Source organism: Anser cygnoides, chromosome Z (assembly GCF_040182565.1).
Source record: "Anser cygnoides isolate HZ-2024a breed goose chromosome Z, Taihu_goose_T2T_genome, whole genome shotgun sequence".
Lineage (NCBI taxonomy): Eukaryota > Metazoa > Chordata > Aves > Anseriformes > Anatidae > Anser > Anser cygnoides.
This window is the reverse complement of record NC_089912.1, coordinates 72,314,502-72,336,880: the sequence shown is the minus strand read 5'-3', so window position 1 is coordinate 72,336,880 and position 22,379 is coordinate 72,314,502. Positions and strand designations below refer to the sequence as shown.

General features: G+C 39.6%; 1 protein-coding gene across 2 annotated transcripts in view; it reads left to right on the top strand.

The window, feature by feature from the left end:
- The window catches only part of PLPP1 (phospholipid phosphatase 1), a 61,156-nt gene that overhangs the window by 22,559 nt on the left and 16,218 nt on the right, over nucleotides 1-22,379 (top strand). Inside the window, exons 2-3 of one of the 2 annotated variants that reach the window (XM_048049400.2) lie at nucleotides 3,462-3,613; nucleotides 7,009-7,289. In XM_048049400.2, the coding sequence (XP_047905357.1) occupies nucleotides 3,462-3,613; nucleotides 7,009-7,289 (433 nt within the window). The remainder of the gene's footprint in view (nucleotides 1-3,461; nucleotides 3,614-7,008; nucleotides 7,290-22,379) is intronic. The other variant, XM_048049399.2, reaches the window with a different exon arrangement.

Sequence of the window (22,379 nt, the reverse complement as noted above, 5' to 3'; positions counted from 1 at the left end):
AGCTCTTTGAATTAACTGTAGGTAAATATCAAACTTTTTAAGACTGTCTCAATGAAATGATGCTTTCTTAAGTGTTACTGGCTTTCTTACTTGAGTGTTACCGGTTATGACTTCTGGAAACTGTTTATGACTCTCATAATTAATGGATATTCTTCCCCATACTAAGTGGCCTTGAGGTGTAGGTGTAGTACTTTCCTCAAAGCTCCATGGAACAGCTCATTCTATATTTTCATACCTACTGCTGGTCTTTCAGTAGTCCACTGCTAGATACAAATGGCTGCATAATACTTCGTATGTTGTCTCGGTAATATTGCTTGAAGGATTATAGTTCACGAAGATCAGAATCCTTCTCTCTTTTAAGCCTGGAGAGAAGTTTTGAGCGCTAGGGTGAAATGCAAGTTCTTCGACCATGCTCTTCATTGCTACTACTCTTTTTTTACACTTTTATTACACTACTCTCTTGGTCTAACAAACTAAAGCAGTGGAACATCAGACAAATGCAGATGCAGCTGAGGCACTCGAGTGATGGAAAGAAGTTATGAAAGAGGGCACTCTAACTTACTTTAGCTGGTTCCTAGTAGCTTAAAATGCAAAGCAAACACAAAGTTTGTTGTTTACTTAACTATTCTGTTTGCATGCTCTTGATGTAGGACAATGTTGCAAGCAATTACAAACTAATTAGAGCATAATCTCAGTACTGCTGAAGAGTGAGCACACATTTCAAACAACTTCTCTTTGCAAGAAAAAAACATTTTAAAAACATAACCTGAGCCCTCTGGAAACTTGCCTCCTTCTCACCCTTGCAAATTTGCAAGGTAGGGGTAGGAGGAAATGGGAATAAGCCGTCTTCATGCCATTAATCATAAAGCAGGTCTTTAAAAGGGATTATACAGAGATACTGACATGATGCCAGTGACAACACCTGACTAGGATAGCAGGGATGTTAGGTTTTGGTAGCTGCCCGGACGTGATCCTGGGCAACCTGCTCTGGGTGTCCCTGCTTTAGCAGGGGTTCGGCTGAATGGACCCAGAGGTTCCTGCCAACCTCAGATCTTCTTGGATTCTGTGATTTGTGTCTTTAGGCTGAACCTAATTTTGTGAGTAACTGTTTTACTGGGGTGATTGGAACTAACAACTTTGAAAGAGTAAATCTGTAAAATAAATAAATAATCAATTTTTCCCTTAAATCTTAAAATCTAAAGTCTTGAATCTTTTTGTTAGCATGTGTGTAGGGCAAAATCATTCCTTGTTCCATCACACTCTTATAGAATAAGTGGTGTTGGAAATGCATCATGGCCTCATGCTGACGAGCAGCACCTTCCCTCATGGCTGCACACTACTTCTGTCTCCTCCCTTGCCCAAGGTAGCTAAACACTAACCTACAGCTGATGTACAGACATGCTGTTGTAACACCACCATGGAGGAAGGCAGAAGCGAGAGCTGGGCTGTGATGTCTTCCAAATCCCTGCTATCTATCCTTACTGTTAGGATCAACGAACAGTAGTGTTTTTTTTTTTTCCCCCGGTAGAAAGGCTGTTCTTGCACCGTACTGCACAGCCCAGCTCCCAGGGCAGTGTGCTGGCTGGTGTCTGAATGGCTCAGTGTTTTGGAGAGGCTCTGGCTTGGCTCTCAGCCCGTCCTGCTGCCCCTTCTCTGCTCCGTTGGTGTGCCTGGATGGCTTCCACCGCCAGATCAGTTGTAGTCCCGCTGGCATGGATCTGGAAATAACTCCTCTTCACAATGACAGGGTTTCTTCTCCTCCCTGGAAGTGGCAGGAAGCTTTGATTTGTATAACTGCAGCAGTACAGAACACGTTTGATTCTGTGTGATGGGCCCTACAACAAGCCCTGAACAGCTCAGCTGTGTCCCAGCACTGCGTCACACTCAGATTGCCTCAAGGAAGTTTTCACCTTATGAGTCATTGGTTTGTCATTCATTCTTCCTTGTCAGTTTTGAAACTGAAGCATTTGTTTAAAAGTCACTTCTGTGTGATGTAAACAGCAAAAACTGTAGCGAATCATTGGTGTAACCACTGTGTTCCTCATCTGTGTCTGGACCATGAGTTGGACTTCATTTGGAGGGCTTCCTGAGTGGAGATTAAAGGGGGAAGGAGTTTGAGAACTATCCAGTGTGTTCTCTTTTATTTTTGTAAAGCCTGACTATAACTCTGAGCTCCACTCCCTCCCTGCTCCCTAATTTTTTGCGCTATTTGATTGATATTTTTTCTTTTTCTCCCCTATATCAGTGTCGTCATCTCTGTTCTTTCTATATTATTTTTGTTTGTAGACACTTACCTGGGGGTAGCTGGTATGTATGTGGGAAGCAATAGTTGGGCTGTGCCCTGACACAGAGGTTCTGAGGAGAGAAGCATGATCACAGTGGCATCTCTCTGGCAGGCAGGAAGGAGCCTGTCTTTCATCCTTGTGATCCCTTACTGGTAGATAAGGAGGGTCTTCCCCCAAAATTACTTGTTTTGTCCATCTCCAGACTGGTATGCGTTTTGTATGTGACGAATTGCGAGCACAAAATCAAGGTCTCTTCAGCACTTGTAAATCCCTAAGTTGAAGAAGACTTATTGAAGGTTCTTGGTAGTCTCCCATATCTCTTCCTCTATACAGTAGCCACCTTCTGAGGTTATTCATCCCTGTAGGAGCAGTGCCTGCATCTGTTTGTGTGCCTCAGAGGATGAGGGTTTAAAAATCTTTGTTTATATCCTCTTTCGATCTTCTCTTAAACTCTGCCATTCAAATGCCTAGCTTCAATTAGTGTTGAAGGTCTCTTGGTACACAGTCCATGGTGCGCCTTCATCTTGTGCTTAAGATGACAAACTTCTTTTAATGGAAAATGGGAATAAAACCTCCAAGCCCCGAGGCTGCTGGGTGTGTGCAGTGACCACGTTGTTCCTGGGACCTAACCAGTGTGCCTGGAGTGAGGAGGCTGCACGCACACATTGTCATCCTTCCCCTGCTCCTTCCTAAAAACTCCCTCTGCACTTGCACTCCCTGAGGAGCAACCCTTTTCTGCTTTCATCAAATGCAGTTCTGCTCTCCTGCTTTCTGAAGCTGGCCGGAGAAGGTATAAGGGGACAGCTGCTGCTCACAGCAATGTAAAGGAATAGTGGGTGATTGTGGCAGTGGCAGCAAATTGAGCAACTCGGTGGCTGTCGCTAAACTGTTTACTCAGTCATGGTTTCGGAGTGCTTTCATGCTTCACGTGCCACAAACGTGAAGGTGAAAGAAATCCTGTCCTCTCTCTCCTTCCTCAAACTTGTGCATGTGGCTCAGCAGTCTTTCCCGGGAGCTGCAAAGACGAGGAGGCAGTCCTTGGACAAAGCGCATAACCTTCTGACTTGCTGCATGTCCCTTCCTCTTTATGCACTGCTCCTTGGAAATGTGGGGGTGTAATAATCACTAGAGTTTAAATGTTGCTTTTGTAATGTATTTTTTATTCCTTTTTGCTAGCTGGCTTGCCTTTTGCAATTCTCAATTCAAGACGTATCCCCTTCCAGAGAGGATTTTTCTGTAGTGACGAATCCATCCGGTATCCATACAAAGAGGACACCATTTCTTATAAGTTGTTAGCAGGAATAATTGTTCCTTTCAGTATAATTGTTGTAAGTTAAACTTTTTTTTTCATTGCATTTGATTCCAATGGGGGTGGGAAGGAGGGACAGTCTGTTAATACAGATCTCTAAAACATAAAACATTTTCTGTAGGATTTCTCGAACTTATAATGCCTTTAGCTTTGCTGCTAAAGCAGGAGAAATGGTGTTCTGGTAAGGATAACTAAAAAGTTTTCATTTGAAGCCAAACAAATATAAGTGAAGAACAGAAAAAGAACACCACAGAACTATAGTGGCATATTTTGGTTTTTAGGTGACTTAATTGTACAGTTTGTAAGGTATGGAAATGAAGAAAGTTTTTATTGGTTAAGAATAAGACTCGTGTGTTGAATGTCTGTCTAAAGCCTTCCTCTTTTGGGAGCTACTACTCAGAAGGCAAGTTATCATAACCTATTAAGTCAATATTTCTATTTGCCACAGAGCCATTGGAAATACATTGGAGGTAAAAAGGTCTGGAATAAGACAAAACAAAATATTATGACTTCAAACCAGAACGTAGCACAACCATAGCTTTAGAATACAAAGAATAAGTAGCTAGGGAGTCTTTTCCTGAACTTACTCTGAAGGTGAGGATAAAACAGAGTCCAGTTGTGTGAGTTAATGCTAGGTTTCACTTTGCTGCTGCACCTAATGTGGTTCAGCTGTGTTCTGTGGGGAAGGGGACTGTCGCCCCCCTTCCCCTCTCCTCACATCTGGTCAGAGGGCTGGAGAGATCCCTCTGCAACTGCCAGCGGTGTTCATTGCCTGGAGTGAGACAGTTTGGGATCTCCCTCTGACCCCAGCCCCTAGCTTAGTCAAATTGGTTCAAGCATTTTGTGCCTCTGTATCCTTGAGACTTAATTGCACCCTGTCAGCTGAGCCAACCTGATAGCTCCTTATTGACAGAAGAGAAGGTTCCACTCTTGCTTTGTCTTCTGCCACCTTCAGTGGCTTGTCTGAACCAGGATAAGCTACTGGAATTCTTTAACTTGGTTGAAAATAGCTTTCTTCTTTGTGCTAGTTTGGGTGAAAAGGCTTCTGGAAGAGTATGCAAGAAGTATCAGTGTTGATGCAAGAAGTGGCAGGAGCGTGCCATTGGGCATGGGTGGAGTGGAAAGCTGGATCTCAGCAGTTACTGCTGCTTGTTTTATATCTTGTGGGACTGTACTTAAATTCCCACAATGGCCCTTCAACGGGCTTCATCTCTGCCCAGATCTACCAAAAACTTCAGATTCCGCTCATGTCGTTGTGCTGGGTGACATCAAATTTGATTGCAGCTACAACTTTAGCAGTGTTGAAACTTATGCCAAACAAGATTTTTAGATGTTTAAATACTTATCCAAGAATATGTCAGAAATTAAAGCAGGAAAATGAGCAGCTAAAGCAGAATGTCAGCTGGCTGTTTTTCTGGGCTAATGGATTAAAACCAGGGAATATCATAGCAGTCTGAGTCTCTTGTATACATATCGTAGGTATGGGTTTTTGTCTAGGTTCCAATATATAGGTCAACCTGTAGCTTGTGTGCTCCTGAAGTGAATTTTTATCCTTATCTGTAGAAACGTGGGGCTGGGAACCAGAACTGACTTACCGTGTTTTCCTTTTCTTGGAAAAACTGTGCTTCAGAACATAAATGCAGCAGGTTTTTTTTTAAATCCCCCCCTTTATTTTACATGTTTATGCTCAAACCAGGTAGTCAGTATTACCAAGGAGCAGCCATACTGGGTAACAGCTGAAGTCCATCTCGCTTATTTCATTCTATCAGTGGTTAAAACAGAAAAGCAAGGAAGAACAGAGCAAAGTACTTTCCTACCAGACACTTGCAGCTCGGTGGCTTTGAGTCGGAAAAGGCTTCAGTGAGCACAGAACTTCTTAATGAATTTACTTCCTTGATTTTTATCTAGTCTCCATATGAGCCTGTATACACATTCAGCTAGTGAAGTTACCTTTATGACATCTGGGACCACCCTTTAGTGGTGTAATCAGGCTTTTCTGGCAAGATGGCTTTCAATTCAGATGTTAGAAGCAAATGTTGGTGTCTTACTCTTAATGCATATACGGATCACTGAAGATGAATACTCTGAGTCCAGATACCACTGACAAACTTTTTTTTTTTAATCACCTCAACTGAGAAAGCCTTCCAGCTTTTTTAGCAATGTTCTTTAAAAGGAATTCATTCTTTAGTAGTCAATATATTGTCATGGCTGTGACACTTCGTTTCAGCTATCTTTGCCAAGAGGACATTATGTGGGACGGGTAGATTCTAAGAGCTTTCTGATTTCCGCTGTGCTTGAAATATAGCTTTTTCAGCTTTAGTCCATGTTTCATTATTTCTCTGTTTCAGTCCATGTTTTTGTAGGCTGCAGAATCCAAAAACTATCAGTGTCATACCCTCATTGGCTTGTCTGCCTGCCTTAAGTGTGCAAAGCTACTAACAGCTACCTTGTTTGCCCAGGTGCCAATGTCTAATGACAGCCTTATTCGCTCAAGCTCTGCCTTTCTGGGATCGTGGACATGTCACTCTTTCAGGTGACAGATGGAGCCATCATTTAATCCTTATAGGATTTTTAATAACTACCTAACTGTATGCAACCCTGCTTCCATTTTATCACCTGTACGAGGAGAGCCCTTCCGTATCAAATGGGACTGGCTGGCTCATGCCCAGCCTCTCTGGTGTGAAGCATTAACTATATCAAGTGAGGCTGAAGTTTTGTACACTTAGTTTAAGAAAAATATGCTTTCTGCAAAAGACAGAAGTTATAGGAAAATGAAGTTATGTCTGTTTTCTTATCAACACTTAATATATTTGTGATGCATATACCTCGAACACAAAAAATACTTTGAAAGCCCTCGGTAATATTTGTCATTAGCTTTTTTCTCCCCTAAAGATAACTTTTTCTTGAGACATGGAGGTTTCTTTGCTTAAATAACTGGCCTTTCACATCTAGAAATCAAATTTTGATCCTTCAGAATAGTTTCTGGCTTCACCAAAAAAAAACACCACCAAACTTTCTGACAAAATAGAAGAAAATTTGCCTAGCGGAAACTTAGCTAAAGAAGACTCAGCGTAGGATAAAACCTAGAACTAGAGGAAATGCTTCTGTTCAGAGCCACGTTAAATAGTATGGTTGAATCTTTCTCTGAGAAGGCTTTGTTTTAGTAAATATTCTGACAATCAGTATACTTGTATAAAGCTCAGCGTAAAGCAGGGTAAGGCAAAATGTTTTTTTTTACTTTTATATAAAAAATGTTTTTTAAAGCTTTAGGAATGGTTACTACCAATTCCTGGGAAAATTGATTCTGGAGCCTAATTACATTTTTTTTGGAACTACATACTTAAGAGAAAAATTACTCTTGTTACTACTTAAGTCATTGTCTTCCTTTAACTGTTGTCCTTCTTTTTCTTTCAGATAATCCTAGGAGAGACTCTCTCTGTCTTTTATAACAATTTGCACTCAAATTCATTTGTCAGAAATAACTACATAGCCACTATTTACAAAGCCATTGGGACCTTCATTTTTGGAGCAGCTGCTAGCCAGTCGTTGACGGACATTGCCAAGTACGCCATAGGCAGACTGCGCCCTCACTTCCTTGCTGTGTGCCAGCCTGACTGGACGCAGATCAACTGCAGTCTGGGTTACATTGAGAACTTCCCTTGCCAAGGAGACAAAGCAAAAATCAATGAGGGAAGGTGAGTGACTAACAACCTTGTAGACCTGGTTGTGAGACATGTTGCTTAGCCTGGAAAGCCTTGGGGTGATGGGTTTGGTGTCTACTGCATGCGTTGTGCCTCTGCTAGAGTAAACTTGAGATGAATTCAGAACTCTGTCTATATGGGTTTGACTCCAGAATTTTTTTCTACTTTGTGAAAGTCAGTTTTATTGATATACAGAAGAATGTGTAAATTACTATGTACTCAGTTCTGCTTTTCGACAAAAATGGGTGATGCACACAACTTTGTCTGGCTTCTGTTTCTAAAATGTCTGCATAACCTAGTGAGGAGAAGAATTTGAAGTCTCCTTCAAAAAAGTGTGGAATAACAAGAAAAAATAGTTCAGGCTTAGAATGGAAGCTAATAAAAAATGAATTATATCCACTTAGAAAATATGGAGGACTGTTAAGGGAATAGATCAATTCAGTTTTATCATTGTTAGTCATTTCAATCACTTAAATATTAAAGTGACTTTTCTTTGTTACTTTGCTGAAATTGAACTGAAAAGGGGGAAGCATCTGACACACCTGAATTTTATGACTATAAACAATGATGTTTGAATACTGTTGGAAATGCTAAAGCAGGTTCAGAATAATTTCTGTAGCATGTCCCCTCTACAGATCTTCCAGTAGCATATGTGATATTCTTAAGCAGCCATCGGAACAGGCTGTGTGTTGATTTAGTCTGAGGACCAGGTGTAGTTCCAAGTCATGCACAACAGGTGCTTAAAGGTTCCAGGAGCAGTTTGTTTTGAAGAGCTATTGGTAATACAGGAGAAAGTGCACCAGAATAAGTAGTGAGGCAGAATAGTAAGTAATCTTAAAAATGAGCAGAACTTCATTCAGTAGAAGAGTATGCTTCATGCACAGCTTTTTTTATTATTATTGCCTTGTTTGTGCTCAGAAGACTTAATTTATTTACTCTGAACTACTCTAGACACTGGTCATTGGATGAACTTTCCTTGCCTGTGAGTAGCCCCGCAGAGTTAGAATATCCACTAATAAGGTATATTTTCTGAATTTCAGTTCCAGGAAATAAAACTTGTAGTGGTCACTTCCTATGTGACTGTCAGCCTCAACTTGGAAAACGTCAGAGTAAAAAGCAGAATTTTCGTTACGTATATCAAACAAAGAATTTCTAAATAGCGTGTTTCTCCAACTCCTTGCCCCACCTCTCTGAAATAATAACCCTAAAAAAAAACCCCACAAACCAACAAACAAGCCTGCAACAAACTTTAGTCCTTTGTTAGCACTTAATTTACTAGCAAAGTCAAGCCTGATTAGAAATGAAGCAAGATCTTGGCAGGATGTGTGGTTTGGTATTTCTGTCTTGATATTTTGTCAGCTTTGCAAATTCTGTGTGGTAAGTTAGTAGAATTAATTGCCAGAAATGAATTCTTCTGAGATTAAAAGAAGATACAGATCTATTTACCCTTTCATGCGTTTATAAATTACTTTTATGTTGCATATAATATTGTGGCAAGGAGGGGAAGTCTTTGTCTGAGTGTTACAAGGCTGTTCTTCTGATTCTCTCAATCTGAGCTGGTTTTGTAGGTGTAAAATGTTTCTACTTTTTCACTTCAACTCACTAAATGTGATATTTCTTTTTATTCTTCTACTATGCAAAAAGCAAGAAGGTACTTGTCTAAGTTTCACACAAAAAGGATCTCTTAAGCTGTACTTTCTCAGGTGTTTGTGGAACTGAATGGCATTGATGAATCAGTGGGGTCAAAAGTCAACTTTACTATAGCTATGAGTCTTCAGTATAATTTCTGCATGAGTCTAAAAGGACTCTCAAATGTAAAGCATAAAAGGAGACAACATTAATTGATTGTAATGCCTGAAATGATGCTGAAATATTTTTTCATGATTTAGGGGGAGGATTGTCCACTGTTTTAGGACCACCTTCTCTTCTTAGAGAAGACTAAGGTCTTGTGTAATGTGATCCTAGATGAGGTGCTGTCCTGATTTTGTCTGGGATGGAGTTAATTTTCTTCCTAGTCGTTGGTATGGTGCAGCATTTTGGATTTAGGATGAGAACAATGCTAATAACACACCAGTGTTTTAGCTGTTGCAGAGCAGTGCTTACAGAGCCCAGGACGTTTCAGCTCCTCGTGCTGCCCTGCCAGCAAGGAGGCTGGGGGTGCCCCAGGAGCTGGGAGGGGACACAGCCAGGACAGCTGGCCCAGGCCAAAGGGGTGTCCCATTCCTTATTGCTAAGCATGATGCCATCTAAGCTGGGGGGTTGCTGCCCTGGGGAGTTGCTGCTGCTCAGGGATGGGCTGGGCATTGGTTGGCCAGTGGTGAGCAATTGCATTGTGCATCACTTGCTTTGTGTACTCTATTATTGTTGTTGTTATTAGTAGGTAGTATTTATTGTATTTGTTTCCCTTCATTTTCTGGCTTATTACACTGTCTTTATCTCAACCTATGAGTTTTTGTCCTTTTTTCAGTTTTGTTCCCTATCCCACTGTTGGGTGGGGGGAATGAGCAAATGGCTGCGTGGTGCTGAGCTGCCTCAGAGCAGCAGTTCTTTTGGTGTCCAACATGAGGCTCAGCAGGCTGAGATAACGACAGGTCCGACCAGAGCATTTTAGAGAAAATTTGGTGTAAGTGTTATATTAGTTTAATAATTGCTGGTCACGGTGTTGATGTACTTGTCCTTGCAACTGTGCTTGTTGTCAGAATTCTTGGGTAACACCTTACCTGCTGTCTAAGCTCCCCGTCATGCTGTTCATCACTTCTGGGATCTGCTTTAAGGTTGCCATTTCGCTGTTCTGTGTAACGCTGGCTTATGATATGGTAGGATTACTGGCTGTGAGACTAATCTGGTATCCGTGCTCAGGAGCACCGGCAGTGTCCAGAAGGATGCAGCGACAGAATAGTTCACTTGCAGTTTCTCATGGAAATGGGCCTGACCTCCAAGAGGGTGGTTTGTGTTCTGCAGGCAGGTTCCAACATACCTGAGAGTTGATAAGCCACTAAAAGGAAAGGGAGCCTGGCAATGAGTTTTCCAAAAAGTTGGACGACATTGATAAGCTCTTGAGCTGTAACTGAAAGGTAAATTTCTGTATCAATTAGATATTATTAGAGGCAGAATTAACTACCGTTTACCTTGTCATTTGCATAAAATAAACATGCAGTTAGAAGTACACAGAGTGAAGACAAGGCAATCATAATGTCACATACAAAACCATAGGTTCTGAACTGAGCACACCATTCCCGGGTTGTGGTAGAACTTGAGGTAATTCTTCATGCTCAGTTATTCAGTCAAAGACACATCTAATCTATTTACTGTTTCTTAAATGATAACAGGAAAACCATTTCCAGGGTGAAAAATCCATGGTGTGCTTAAACTATGCATCTTGGGCTGTTCTGTTCTGTCCTCTTTTGATCCCCAGAACTCCAACTATAAAATATTTCTTGTGTGTGTATATGTGTGTGTGTGTTTTAGTGTGAAAGTAAAGCCATGGAATTTTGCTTGGTTGTTTACATTACTAAAGTGGCAGTGGATTTTGGTTAGTTTCAGTAAGGTTTTCCTCTCTAACCTGAACCAGTAAGTTAATTCTTGTTGATTTCAGTATCTTGCTTGCTCTGAAAAGAGTCCTCTTCAGCTTTAGATAGCTTTAGCTTCTCCTTGAGAACTTTTGTAGTATATTTGCACTTCCAGTACTACTGGCGGTTAAACTAAGCTGAGGATCACAATAACAGTTGTATGTTTAGTAAATCGCATTCATATTTGTCGAAAGCTGCACATAAGAGTTGAGATATATTACTTGAAAGTATATAGTAGTTCCAGATCTCTAAAATACATAGGGGAATAGCTACTTTAAAATTTCTAGTTAAATTAAAAACTATTAGCATTAGAAGTTAGTGTTCTTTCCTACCTGTTTTTAGGAGAACCCTTTCTTCAGGCATTCTCTGGCATTTAATTTAAGCTAGATAAGGAAGCTGATATGAGCTAATTCACAGCAGTTTTCTGAGTGAATGATTCATACAGAGCTATATTCTGAAGCTTTTTAAAATGTATTGCTATGTTTAATTCCAAGTAGTCACATGCAGAGCTTTTAATATTTATTCAAATAGAAGGTTACAAAGAATAACTAAGTAGGGTACTTGGCCTGTGAAGGGGATTTTTTTTTCCCCTTTGGTATCACAAATATTAAACTTTTCTTTAGTCAACGACATACATAACATGGATGAGTAACGTTTATGTATTTTTAAATGTAATTGCACTGTGGAGAAGGGTACCACATGTTGGTTCTTTATTGGGAGGCACTGCTTGTTTTAATCTTTTAGAAAAGCAAAAGTCTCAAAGAAAAAAGCCAAGTTTTTCTCCTGTCACTGGATCTAATAATTAACATATTACTTCTTATATGTCTGTATATACTTTAATGCTGCTAAATTGCCTTTCAGGTACTGTCTTTAGTATATGTAAAGGCAGTGACGTGCCTAATGGCCATCTTATCTTTCAACTCTGGCAAAATAGGGTCCAGTAGGATGGAGTAGGCATGCTGGGCTACACACATGATAGAGGGAGGAAATGAGTGAGCAGTCTGTGCTGTTCTCAGATCTCTCGATTCTTTTGCAGCTTCCCTTGTTCGATTCTTCCTTCTCTTCTGGCTTACTACAACTTACTTTTACCTGGCTTTGAGCTGGTTTCCAAGATACCTGAATTCCTCAGAGGAGTACGCATCGAGGACTCAAAGGATAGATCATGACTTCTCCATTCCTTGCTGGTTGCAAGGCATAATTCTCAAACCAGTCTGCTCTAACCTGTCTGTGGCAGGCTGTTCGTGCATCCTGCTGGTTAGCTTCCGTCTATTGGAAGGAGTTAATAGAAACCACAGACGTTCACCAGCAGGAGAGATGGATGAGTATTTTACTGTCCTCTCAAGCATATTGTATTTGCTGGTTTAGCCTGTCTGAAATGAGTTTGTAAGCTTGAATGTCTAGTGTAGTAATGAGCATAAGGTGCTTGTTTTCTTCTAGTACATGTCTAACTAGTCTTCAACACCCTCAAAAAAAAAAAAAACTTTATTATTAGTGTATTTAACACTTGGTGGCTCTTGCAAAAATTTTGGGGCTTCTGCTAGGGGTAAAAGGGAAATTTCAAAAGTTATTGTGCTTAGATGTATTGTGCTTCATGGCTTCAAGGTGGTGGCCTTCTAACTGTATTATCAGATTGTAGTGACACCTTGAGTGAAGATGTTAACTGGTTGTTTCTGTCGCCTTTTGGCAGTTAGGAGTTGGTAATTCCATTTTGATTGCCTTTGTGCAAAAGAGCACTGGTAACCCCTAGGTAACAGGATCTGGAATCCAGCAGACAAGTTTGATCAGGACAGCCTGAACATGGAAAAGGTTGGTCTTTTAACTGAGTATCACTTTAGGCTAAGAATGGGTATTGTTTCTTGCATGTAGTGTCCAATCACAAAGACAGAATGCATACCTTACACAAAGCTTCTTGCAATACTCTTTGGAAAGTGGGAACTTAGTACGGCTATAGGCTTTTCTTTCAAATTTTTATCCATTCTTTCTCTAAGCCAGTAAAAACTCCAAATAAATTTAGAAACAAAGCACACACAAATAAAACTTACAACTTTTCAATACCATGTGTAATCTAAAGAACACTAAATTCTTGAACAATGTAGCAGGTGCTATATACAGTTTACAGTATTTTTAGATTTTAATTGAGGATTATGCTGTCACTCCCGTGTATCATGTTAAACTTGGCAGCACAAACAGCACATTTAAGCCTTGTGGAAAAGCCTTGTGGAAAGGTCAGGTGTATTGAATCTGATGCTATTTAGGCTTACATGTTATCCACAAAGCGTTAAGAATAAACGGTGTAGTACAAAATATGTAGTACTACTACTCTGTCTTCTGAATTGAATCACAGGGAAAATGATATGCTATGGAAGAAAGAAATGAAAGTTCTAGTTACAGCTGGTGTAAATGATGCCTCCCTAGAACTTTAAATTTAAATTGTACTTATTTCCCTTAAATTTACTGCTTTTTAAAAATCACTTCCTGCAAAAATGTAGAAGGAAAAGTCAGTTTGTAACACCAAAACGCAATAAGGAGTGTGAAACACCGATGTTGCTAATGTTACTATGAACTTATAACCTCTGAAAGTAAAGAGCTTCTAATTGGCATGTTTTTTCTAACTTTATCAGTTTTCTCACATGTTCAGTGTACCTGATTTGCTTGTTTTGCCAGACTGGTCACAAAAGTCTCTGAAATCTATATGGGACTAATCAATTTAGTGGATAGAAGCTTAAGAGATAATCCCAAACTATGAAGAATACTTGGCAACTGGTTTACGAAGTTAATGCAATTCTGTATTTTTGATACAGAAAATTATTTTATGTATTTTAGTATGATTGTTTTTGTGACTGACAGTGAAAATTAATTTTTTGGGGTAAAATCTCACCTAAAGTATTGTGTCACTTCAGAAAATGAACATGCTGGCGTCTTTTAAAAGCTCCATCATTTAGATTACACATTAGAGATCTGTCTTCATATAGTAGAATGAATCCTTGTCTTCTGAAGCTTTCATTGAGTTCTTTTTTTAATAAACTATTGAATTCAGCACTTCAGCTCCATTCTTGGCTTTCCAAATTCCTTTGCAGCATGCTTGGCTGATGCATCAACACTTGTCCTGGGTAGGCAGTCCATTTCTATCTCATGCTTTTTTTTTTTTCTGTCTGAACTTAAATGGTGCTCACTGAATCAAGATGGCCTTTTGCTATTCCTACTTGTGTCCTTGCACAAGGGCGTGGAATGTTCTTGTGCTGTGAGGTTGTCTCTGAATTCCTAATATCTCCTGGCTGCTGCATGCAGTGATGCTGATGTGTCCAACTAGTTCAGCCTTGCTGCTGAGTAATAGATTCAGCAAAGCACCTTTCTTGTTTGGCGTGTCCAGCAGCAGTGTCAAAAAAAAGAAAGCCGTTGAATTGCTTGTACCCTGCCACGTTGCCATTCCTGCAGATTTTGAGGCTGCTGAAGTTCCCTGAGCGAAGCCCTTCTGGATATGATGCATCTGGTTTCCTATGCCTCTGGTCCTTACAGAACTTTGAAAATGTTTGCTAGTTGCCTGGTCTGACTAGTGGGTTCTGAGACATCTTGGGCTTGATAGTTTGTATCTAATACTAAATTACTTATAAAGCCTGAAAAGAAGACTTTAGCAACTCTTCACTTTTCTTCAGCGGTAGGAAAGAGTTGATCACTGGCCTCTAAACACCTAGGCAAGCTTCCTCTTTGAGATGCTGTCATGACTTTGCTTTTCCTTTTATGTGTCTCCAGCTATACCTTATGGTGAATTGTAAAAGGAGAAGGGCTAATGCATGGTGTGGTTTCCTGAGCCCTTCGATCCATTAGCTTTTACTTGTTTACTGAGCTCTAGGTTAAGGTGTAGATTTGGAGGTGTCCCATTCATGTCTCTTAAACCATCTGCATTTGAGATGGCTTGTTTCTGTTCTCTTAAAGAGACATAGAGTAAAAGGGGTTTTGTCTTGTTTGTGTATTAAATGTGTTTTGAACTGGATTTCATAATTGCCAGATGTGTCCCTTTGTGATGAAACTTTGTTGTCCTGGTGGATTGCATCTGAAAAATCTGGATTGAATTTCAAACCTAGTTAACTGCTGGGCATAGTTTTTTTAAATTATATATATACCCATCTGCGTATATATACACATACTTAGTTTGCTTGCATGCAGTTCAAAATCTTTAAATTTTTGAAACTTATGAAATTAGCAACAATATTTCAAAGCAATTTGAGCGTTGCAGAGGGAGATGGTTCAGGTTTCTGAATGCTGAGAACGAAGGGATCAGTATTTGTTAAGAGCCAGAGATGCATACAGCAAGCAACTCGTTCTTCTTCGTAGTCTTAAAAATGGAGAAAGCGGAGGTATTGCACACGTGGCAGTGCATTGTAATCATCATATAAACCAAGCTGCTTTCTTTTATTCCAGGGTTGTAAACATTACCATGCTGTTGGTATGAGATATGGAACAGTTACTTCCCTTCTGCAGATGGGAAGGCATAAACAACCTGCTCTTCCTTGGTAAACACTGCAATGGTAGGAACAGAAAGTGGGCATTCAGCTCCTTTGCTGGAAAGTTGTGAGAATGTTATTGTAAACAGTCTTTTGACAGACTAGTCCTTCAAGCAAAAAATTTTTAGCTGTGATTGCAGGTTCCTAACTAACCAGTTAAGTGCATGTGTGTACTATGCACATGCATAAATAATGTCTTGCATAACCTCTGCTTCTGAGCAAACAGAAGGTAGTGCAGGTGATCCGTCAATGAGTAAGGACAGTGGTGAACTGATTCTGCACAGAATTGTTGCCATATTTCTATTGTGCGTATTAGAAAGGACTCTGTTAAGACTCTTGGTTTTTCTTGTAGTTGAATCTTACGTCATGTTGGAAATCAGTTCTGAGCACCTGTTAGTTTTTTCAGAGTTCTTTTTAGTTTTTAGGAAACTTCTTCAAACTAGAACAAAACATTTATTTTTAGTAATTGTTCCTGGAATCTGCGCTCTCCCTTGACAGGATGGTTAAATATAAAGGAGAGGGGGAAGGGAGCAGTGGTGTAGGTATTTAAAGGATAAACTGGACACCAGCATGCTTGTTTAGGCTGCTAATGCCCTAGCTCTTACAGCTGTGCTAAACTTGGTGGCAGTGTGCAGTGCAGTTTGTTGGCTTACTCTCTTGGTTTACCACTGGTTAAACTAGTTCCCATCAGCACACCTTCTACAGTGTGAAGTTCACCCCCACATGTAATTGTCCTGGGTGTGTGTTAAAGGGCTCTTAGCCTGCCTGCTCAGGCTTTCTGTGATTACTCCAAGTTTTTCTGGATGTGTTTTTTATTGCATTTTTAGATGAGCAGTTCAAGTTTCCCCCAATATTATAACTACTGACCTCTAAATATTTGTCAACTGAAAAAAAAAAAATTTAAAAAGTGGTGTCTGAGAATGGTGATGAGTTAGGATCTGTAAGGTCAGAGTCCTGGGTTGGGAGGAACAGGAAAACCTGATGACTATGCAGATCCAAGCAGCCGTCCTTGCTGGTTTATTCTTCAGCTTACTGAACGCACACACTCAACTAAAACCTTTGAACCTTAGGTGGTAAATATTAAGCCATGCTGCACTAATCAAGCTACTTGAAAGGCACTCCGTGCAATCTGAACTCTGTTAGACTCAAAAGAGGACTTGAGGCTAGCAAGGATGCCTGTGTGTGAGAAAAGCTTTCTCTAAAGTTCAGTTTACCATAAGATTGTTGAAGGTCTCTAATTTCAGTCTGTCACTCTGCTCCATTTGTGGTAACAGATAACACAGCTGTGAAGGTTCATAACTATAATTGTATTACTAATGTAGTGATTTATATCACAACTCAGATGTCTGTGGAAAAAAACAGTTCCCTACTTCAGTTGATATATTGCTGCCATGCTGCCTGCACTCAGAACAAGATGTGTAGTCTGCCATTGCAAACAAAATGTAATCTTCAAAGAAGTCTTTAGGAAATTAGAGCTGACTGTTTTGACCTCAATAATTTATTTCAGCACAATTGCCAAGGTGGTGCCCTTGACTAATCATTTGCCAGGAATTTTACTTTAGCTTTGTTTAGAGTTGTCTGTTTGAGCTCTTTCACAGGCAGTGCACATGCATGCCAGTGAGTGTGGTTAATTCCCTTAGAGCGGTTCCCAGGAGCTAAGTGCCCATGTCAGACAGCTGGCATGGGGCGAAGCCTGCATGAAGGTTTGGTTGAACTTCAAAATAAAGGTGGAAACTCTTATGTTGTCCCTTCTACGCAGGCAAAACACCATTAAAACTGTGCTTAAAAAATAAAATAAAAATCAGACATTACTTGCTTGCATTTTAATGAGTATTGTGTTTTTCCTGTGTCATTAGATAGCCTTTGCAGTTGGTTTGCTTCGGATTTTGTTAAATGTAACCCAAAAGACTGGGCATGTGCTTCAGATTAACCTGTCTTTATTAAACAATTGTTCCTAGTTTTCCTAGTTCTCTCTTGGTACTGGTGATATTCCTAAGATGAAGCACTATTTTGTGCTAAAGTAATGTCATACTGGAATATTTCATAAAAGCTTTATTTTTGAAACTAAGCTTTGTGGAAAAACAAAATGCACTTACTCATTCAAACATAACTAAATAGTTTACTTATCTAATCTGGCAGTTTCCAATAACATCATGAATCAGAAATGTCTCTAAAGTTTATACAGCCTTGTTAACTACACGTTTGCTTGGGTACTACTGGTATGTTGTGTATAGCAATCTGATTATTTCTGTTACGGAGCTTTTAACCTATGAGGTGTTACACTGTCACTGTACGGAAGTTTAAATGTTCAGGAGTTTTCATCAGAACCTATTTATTCACTGTTTTTCACTTCTGAAAAGATGCATGCCGAAAAGTTCTTAAGAAGTCTGGATACCAAAGCAGTTGAAAGGATGAATGGAATGAATGCCAGATACATTTTTGCTATTAATCACACAACGCAACTGTTCCCTTTAGCAGTACTTCTCACCCCTTTGTCATTACTGTTAGTCAAGATGCAGCATAGCTGATTTGTGAACACATCCAGTCCTATCCAAATAATCCACCACTCCTGAGAACTGGAGCCTGAATCAGGGTACCCACACTTAATGCTTGTGGGAAGGTTACATGGAAGGAAAAAGCTAAAATACGGTAGTCAATGAACTTCTTAAATAATTAAACTTTAGATGTTGCTGCTGGGCCATGGTGAATGATGAAAAGGAGCGGCTGTACTTGATCTAGAGAACACAAAAAGCTGCCTCTCCAATAGAAATTAACTGTCAGTAGGGAGACACAGATCTGAAAGATGAACTTGCTGTAAGCAACTGAGAAGCAATTCTGCAGTCCAGATCAGATTTCTGATCTTCCATCTCCTTTGTCCTAATGTGACTTGGCACTTCTGCATGGTGATGGATCACATTCATTTTTACAACTGAAAATATGGCTCCTCACTCTTTACAGTTTTCAGAAATAGCTGTCGCTGCTGGTTTTGGTGTTACAGTTTGAACTGGGCATACAGTGTTCCACTGAATTACTGTGTGGCAAAGAGACCGTATTTTTTATTCAAAGGGCATTTCTTCCTATCTATTGATCAAGTCGTGTAATCTACAGTACTGCATCTCATGTGCACCTGAACTGGTTTATTAAATCTATTACTGAGCTTAAGAATACACAAATGTCAGCTTGAAAAAATATATTTATTTAAATTTTATCTGTTAGTTCAGTTACTTATCACCATGCAGTTCATTAGCAATCAAAGTGTGTAATTTATGATTTTGATTTTTTTTTTGTAATTTAGCTATGGCTAATGGAGCAGGTAGATGCATCTTATCCTTTGGCAGAATTTCATTGACTTGCACAGCTTGTGTCCAAGTCAATAGAAAGGGAAAGACTTCCAAATTGACATGAGTGTATCTGTATATTGCTCAAAGCTCAAGCTGTACTGCAAGAAATCCACTTAGTGCTGACAGTTTTCTTGCCCCCTAATTGCTGAGGATTACAAACTTTGGGGTGGGGGGTGGACTGGAGATAAGGTTCTGCACACTTTCTAGGTGCTTTGTTTCCAAAGCAGTCTGTTAAAGAGGGATCATTAATCAAATCTGTGATTTAACAGAGATTACTTTTGTTCTTATTCCCTTTATGTAAAATGATGGTAACACTCCTGTGAGTCAGGAAAGTATGTGGATAACCTGTGCAGACATGGCTAATTGAACAGAGGCTTGTAATCTGATGCGTGTGAGAGCAAACCAGCCTTTAGAAATGCTGCTTTGAGTCCCACTCACTGTTTTCACTCTTACTTTTTCCTGAGAGAATTATTATGAAAGAAGTAAACAAGGTTGTGATTTTTTCTAATTGGAGGACGTGAACTAGAAATATAGGGGAAAATCAAATTTCCCTTTGGATGTTAAGTGAAACCGAGTGACAAAGTAAAACGCAACGCAAGAAAACTTTGGTTTTGCAATGTGAGCATGGAATGCCATTGCCACATGCCAGCACATTGGACTCGCTAATACTGAATTTAGAGCGTACGTGCTTGTGCATGGTGAGAATGTTGGGAGTTTGAGTAACTTCTTGCTCCCTGGATGAAATGTTGAAGAAAGAATATTAGTCAATTCACACAGGTGAGTTTTTGCTCATTTGAAAAGAAAAAAACAGCAGGCTAATGGAACTTCTTCACTACTGGTTATCTTTACTGTAAAGTTTATTCTTCTGGTAGCTGCCTGTACAATCCACAATGACTGATGCAGAACAGCTAGCTAACTAGAAATTGTCCAATTAGATTGTTCCACCAATATGTAATCTCTCTCTGTAAAAACAACAAAATCCATGCCTGCTTGCATGTGTTTGTGATGTATTTCTCCAGTTCCCAGGGTGGTGAGTTAGCAGAACCCAACAGGCTATGCCAGCAGAAGTTTGAGTCTAAAAGCCCGTTTGACCTTGGTGAAGACAAGCATTCTGGCACTCAGAGCTGAGTTAAACCACTTCATGTTGATCCTGACCTCAGGAAAAGGTTACTTTCCCCTGCTTCTTGCACTATCTGCAGGGCTTGTTGCAAAAGAATAATAGAGGTGGGGGAGAGAAGGGGATTGCAAATTAGAAAAAGACTGCCTGTTTCTTCCTAGAACCTGCTAGTTCTGTTTTTTGTCAGTAGGATAAGCAGGGAACTTTCATTTGTGTAAGATAAGAAAATGGTGAGATTGCTCTGCTTTTTGAAGACGGGTAATTACACATTTTTCCTTTTACAAACCTAGTCTTGGCATGTTTTGTGTCAGTGCTGGCAAAGTTTGCTTAGTATCTGCCACTACTTAAAGCAGAGCTGAGTGGCTCTGCTCTCCTGCCCCAAATATGATTAGGGAGTTGTATGAGACACTTAACAGAAGACACTTAACAGAAATTTCATGTAGAAACACCTTTGTCAGTAAAATTGGAAAGACTCTGGCAGCTCTTTCCTCTAAATGTAACGCTTTGTACTTCAGTGTGGAGTTAACTACTGGCAGGGAATGGAGAAGGTGGAGTAATTGTAAATAATACCGTGTTTTGAAAATGGATTTCTGACTCCTTAGTTGTGGATGTTGTTAAACATACATGATTTGCTTGTGCATTTAATTGACCATTTCTTTGCAGTGAAGCACAAAGTACTCAGAACTTTCAGTCCTCACTGATATCCTTGGAACTTGTTCTAGTAGAAGTCTGACACCTTGAGAAGAGTGGGTTCTGTGAAAACATGTTGATTGCTGAATGCAGAGCTGGTTGTCCTTAAAGAAAGGACTATCACCTTATTAAACTAGGTCCTCAGTGTGTTAATTCTAGGAATATTTCCCTGCCAAGCGTGGAGAGCTGTCTGGCATACTTGAAATGAACGTGCTGGCCTGCAGTTCTGTTGGACATTTTATTCCCCACCAGATCAATGAAATCTGTAACGCAAGTGTCAAGGGAAGCTTTGAGTGAGATGTGAAGAATCTGAAGAACCTGAGGATAGAAGGGATTTGCAGGCTAATCCAGTGGGTGATTGTTTTTGTGTTGATGACATAGGAACAGACATAATGTTTTGTCGGATATCCTGTTTTCTGTTAAGGAATCATTCCATACATAATTCAACAATTAAGTTGAGATGATACCCATATCCAAGTCTCTGTCATGTTTTTGTGGCACAAAATAGCCTTGTTTCTGAGCTATTCCATTTTACTGTCATTTCTAAATATTTCTAAAACTTTTTAACTTCTTGCTGTTTAATATTTCATTGTCCTGTACTTATTCAACCCTTTCCTGATCTCTTGCTTCACTAAGGCTATTCATTTCTCTATCAGACTGTTGCAGAGAAGTGCACTTTGCTTAATACTTCTACACATTCACTTGTTCTTACAAGCATATAAGAAATCACACTTTTAAGAGCAGTTTAAACAGACTGTTAAGCTGTTTAAATGAAAAAAAGTTAACAGTTTATTTTGTGTGCTGAAAGTAGGTAGTGACTCTGCTTGGGAGCAGTTAAAAATGCAATACAGCTTTCACAAATCAAAAATCAAAATCCAAACTGTAGTGTTTTGAGGGAGTTGGGGATTTGTGTTTGTCTCCCACCCCTGACTTGTTTCTGTCTCTTGGGAAGACTTTTCTTGTTTACCTTTCTATGTTTCTATGAACAAAGTAAAGAGTTTAGCAAATTTGTGGACATGGCTCTGTGCAGCTCCTGTAGGTAATGCAGCTGGCTGGGATATTCCTACTGAGATAACTTGCCCCTTCCTTCATTAGCCAGAAGTAGGGCTTTTGAGCACAGTCTGTAGCACTTTATTTACAAATGTAATTTGATCTAATACTTCAGTGTTCTTGGAACTAGTAAATTCTGATTTTATTTTTAATTATTTAATTTTAAATGCTGGCTCATGGCAAGCACGCTGAGGAATAGTCAGGAAACTTTTGCATTGTTTCAGTTTAAAGATTTGAAATAATCTTAAGATATTCTTAATTAAAAAAAGTCTAGGGAAGTGTAGGGATGGCAGTATTACCAAAGAAATTTCACTAGGATTGCACAACGTACAAGTTGGATCAATATTTTGTCCCAGTTGTATTTCTGGCAATACTTCATGTGCTAAGCACAAAGTTTTCAGTCATGCACAGCATATTTATCTATTCCTGATGAAACTGTACTTAAATGTTGTAATCTTCAACTTGGAACAAGACATTCTAAATGTTACATTTAGCTGCTGGCATTCTTGGTTTTAGACATACCTAACAACACATTAAAAATGGTGTATGGATTACAAAATGAATGAAAATAACTGCATTTATTCCTTCTCTCATTCAATAACCTGAATTCCTTCAATTGGCAGTATGTTGCCCTAAGGAGGTGTAGGAAGTTTTGTCTTATGGACAACAGCAATAGCCATGAAGATAAAAATACTGGCATAGGTCTCAGGAATTCGTTATTGTGCGTCTTCTGTTTGAGTGCTGCTTTGTGTCTCAGACATGTGTCTCTGAAAGATAGAGCGCTTCCAAGTTCTTGTCATACTGGCTTTCATAGC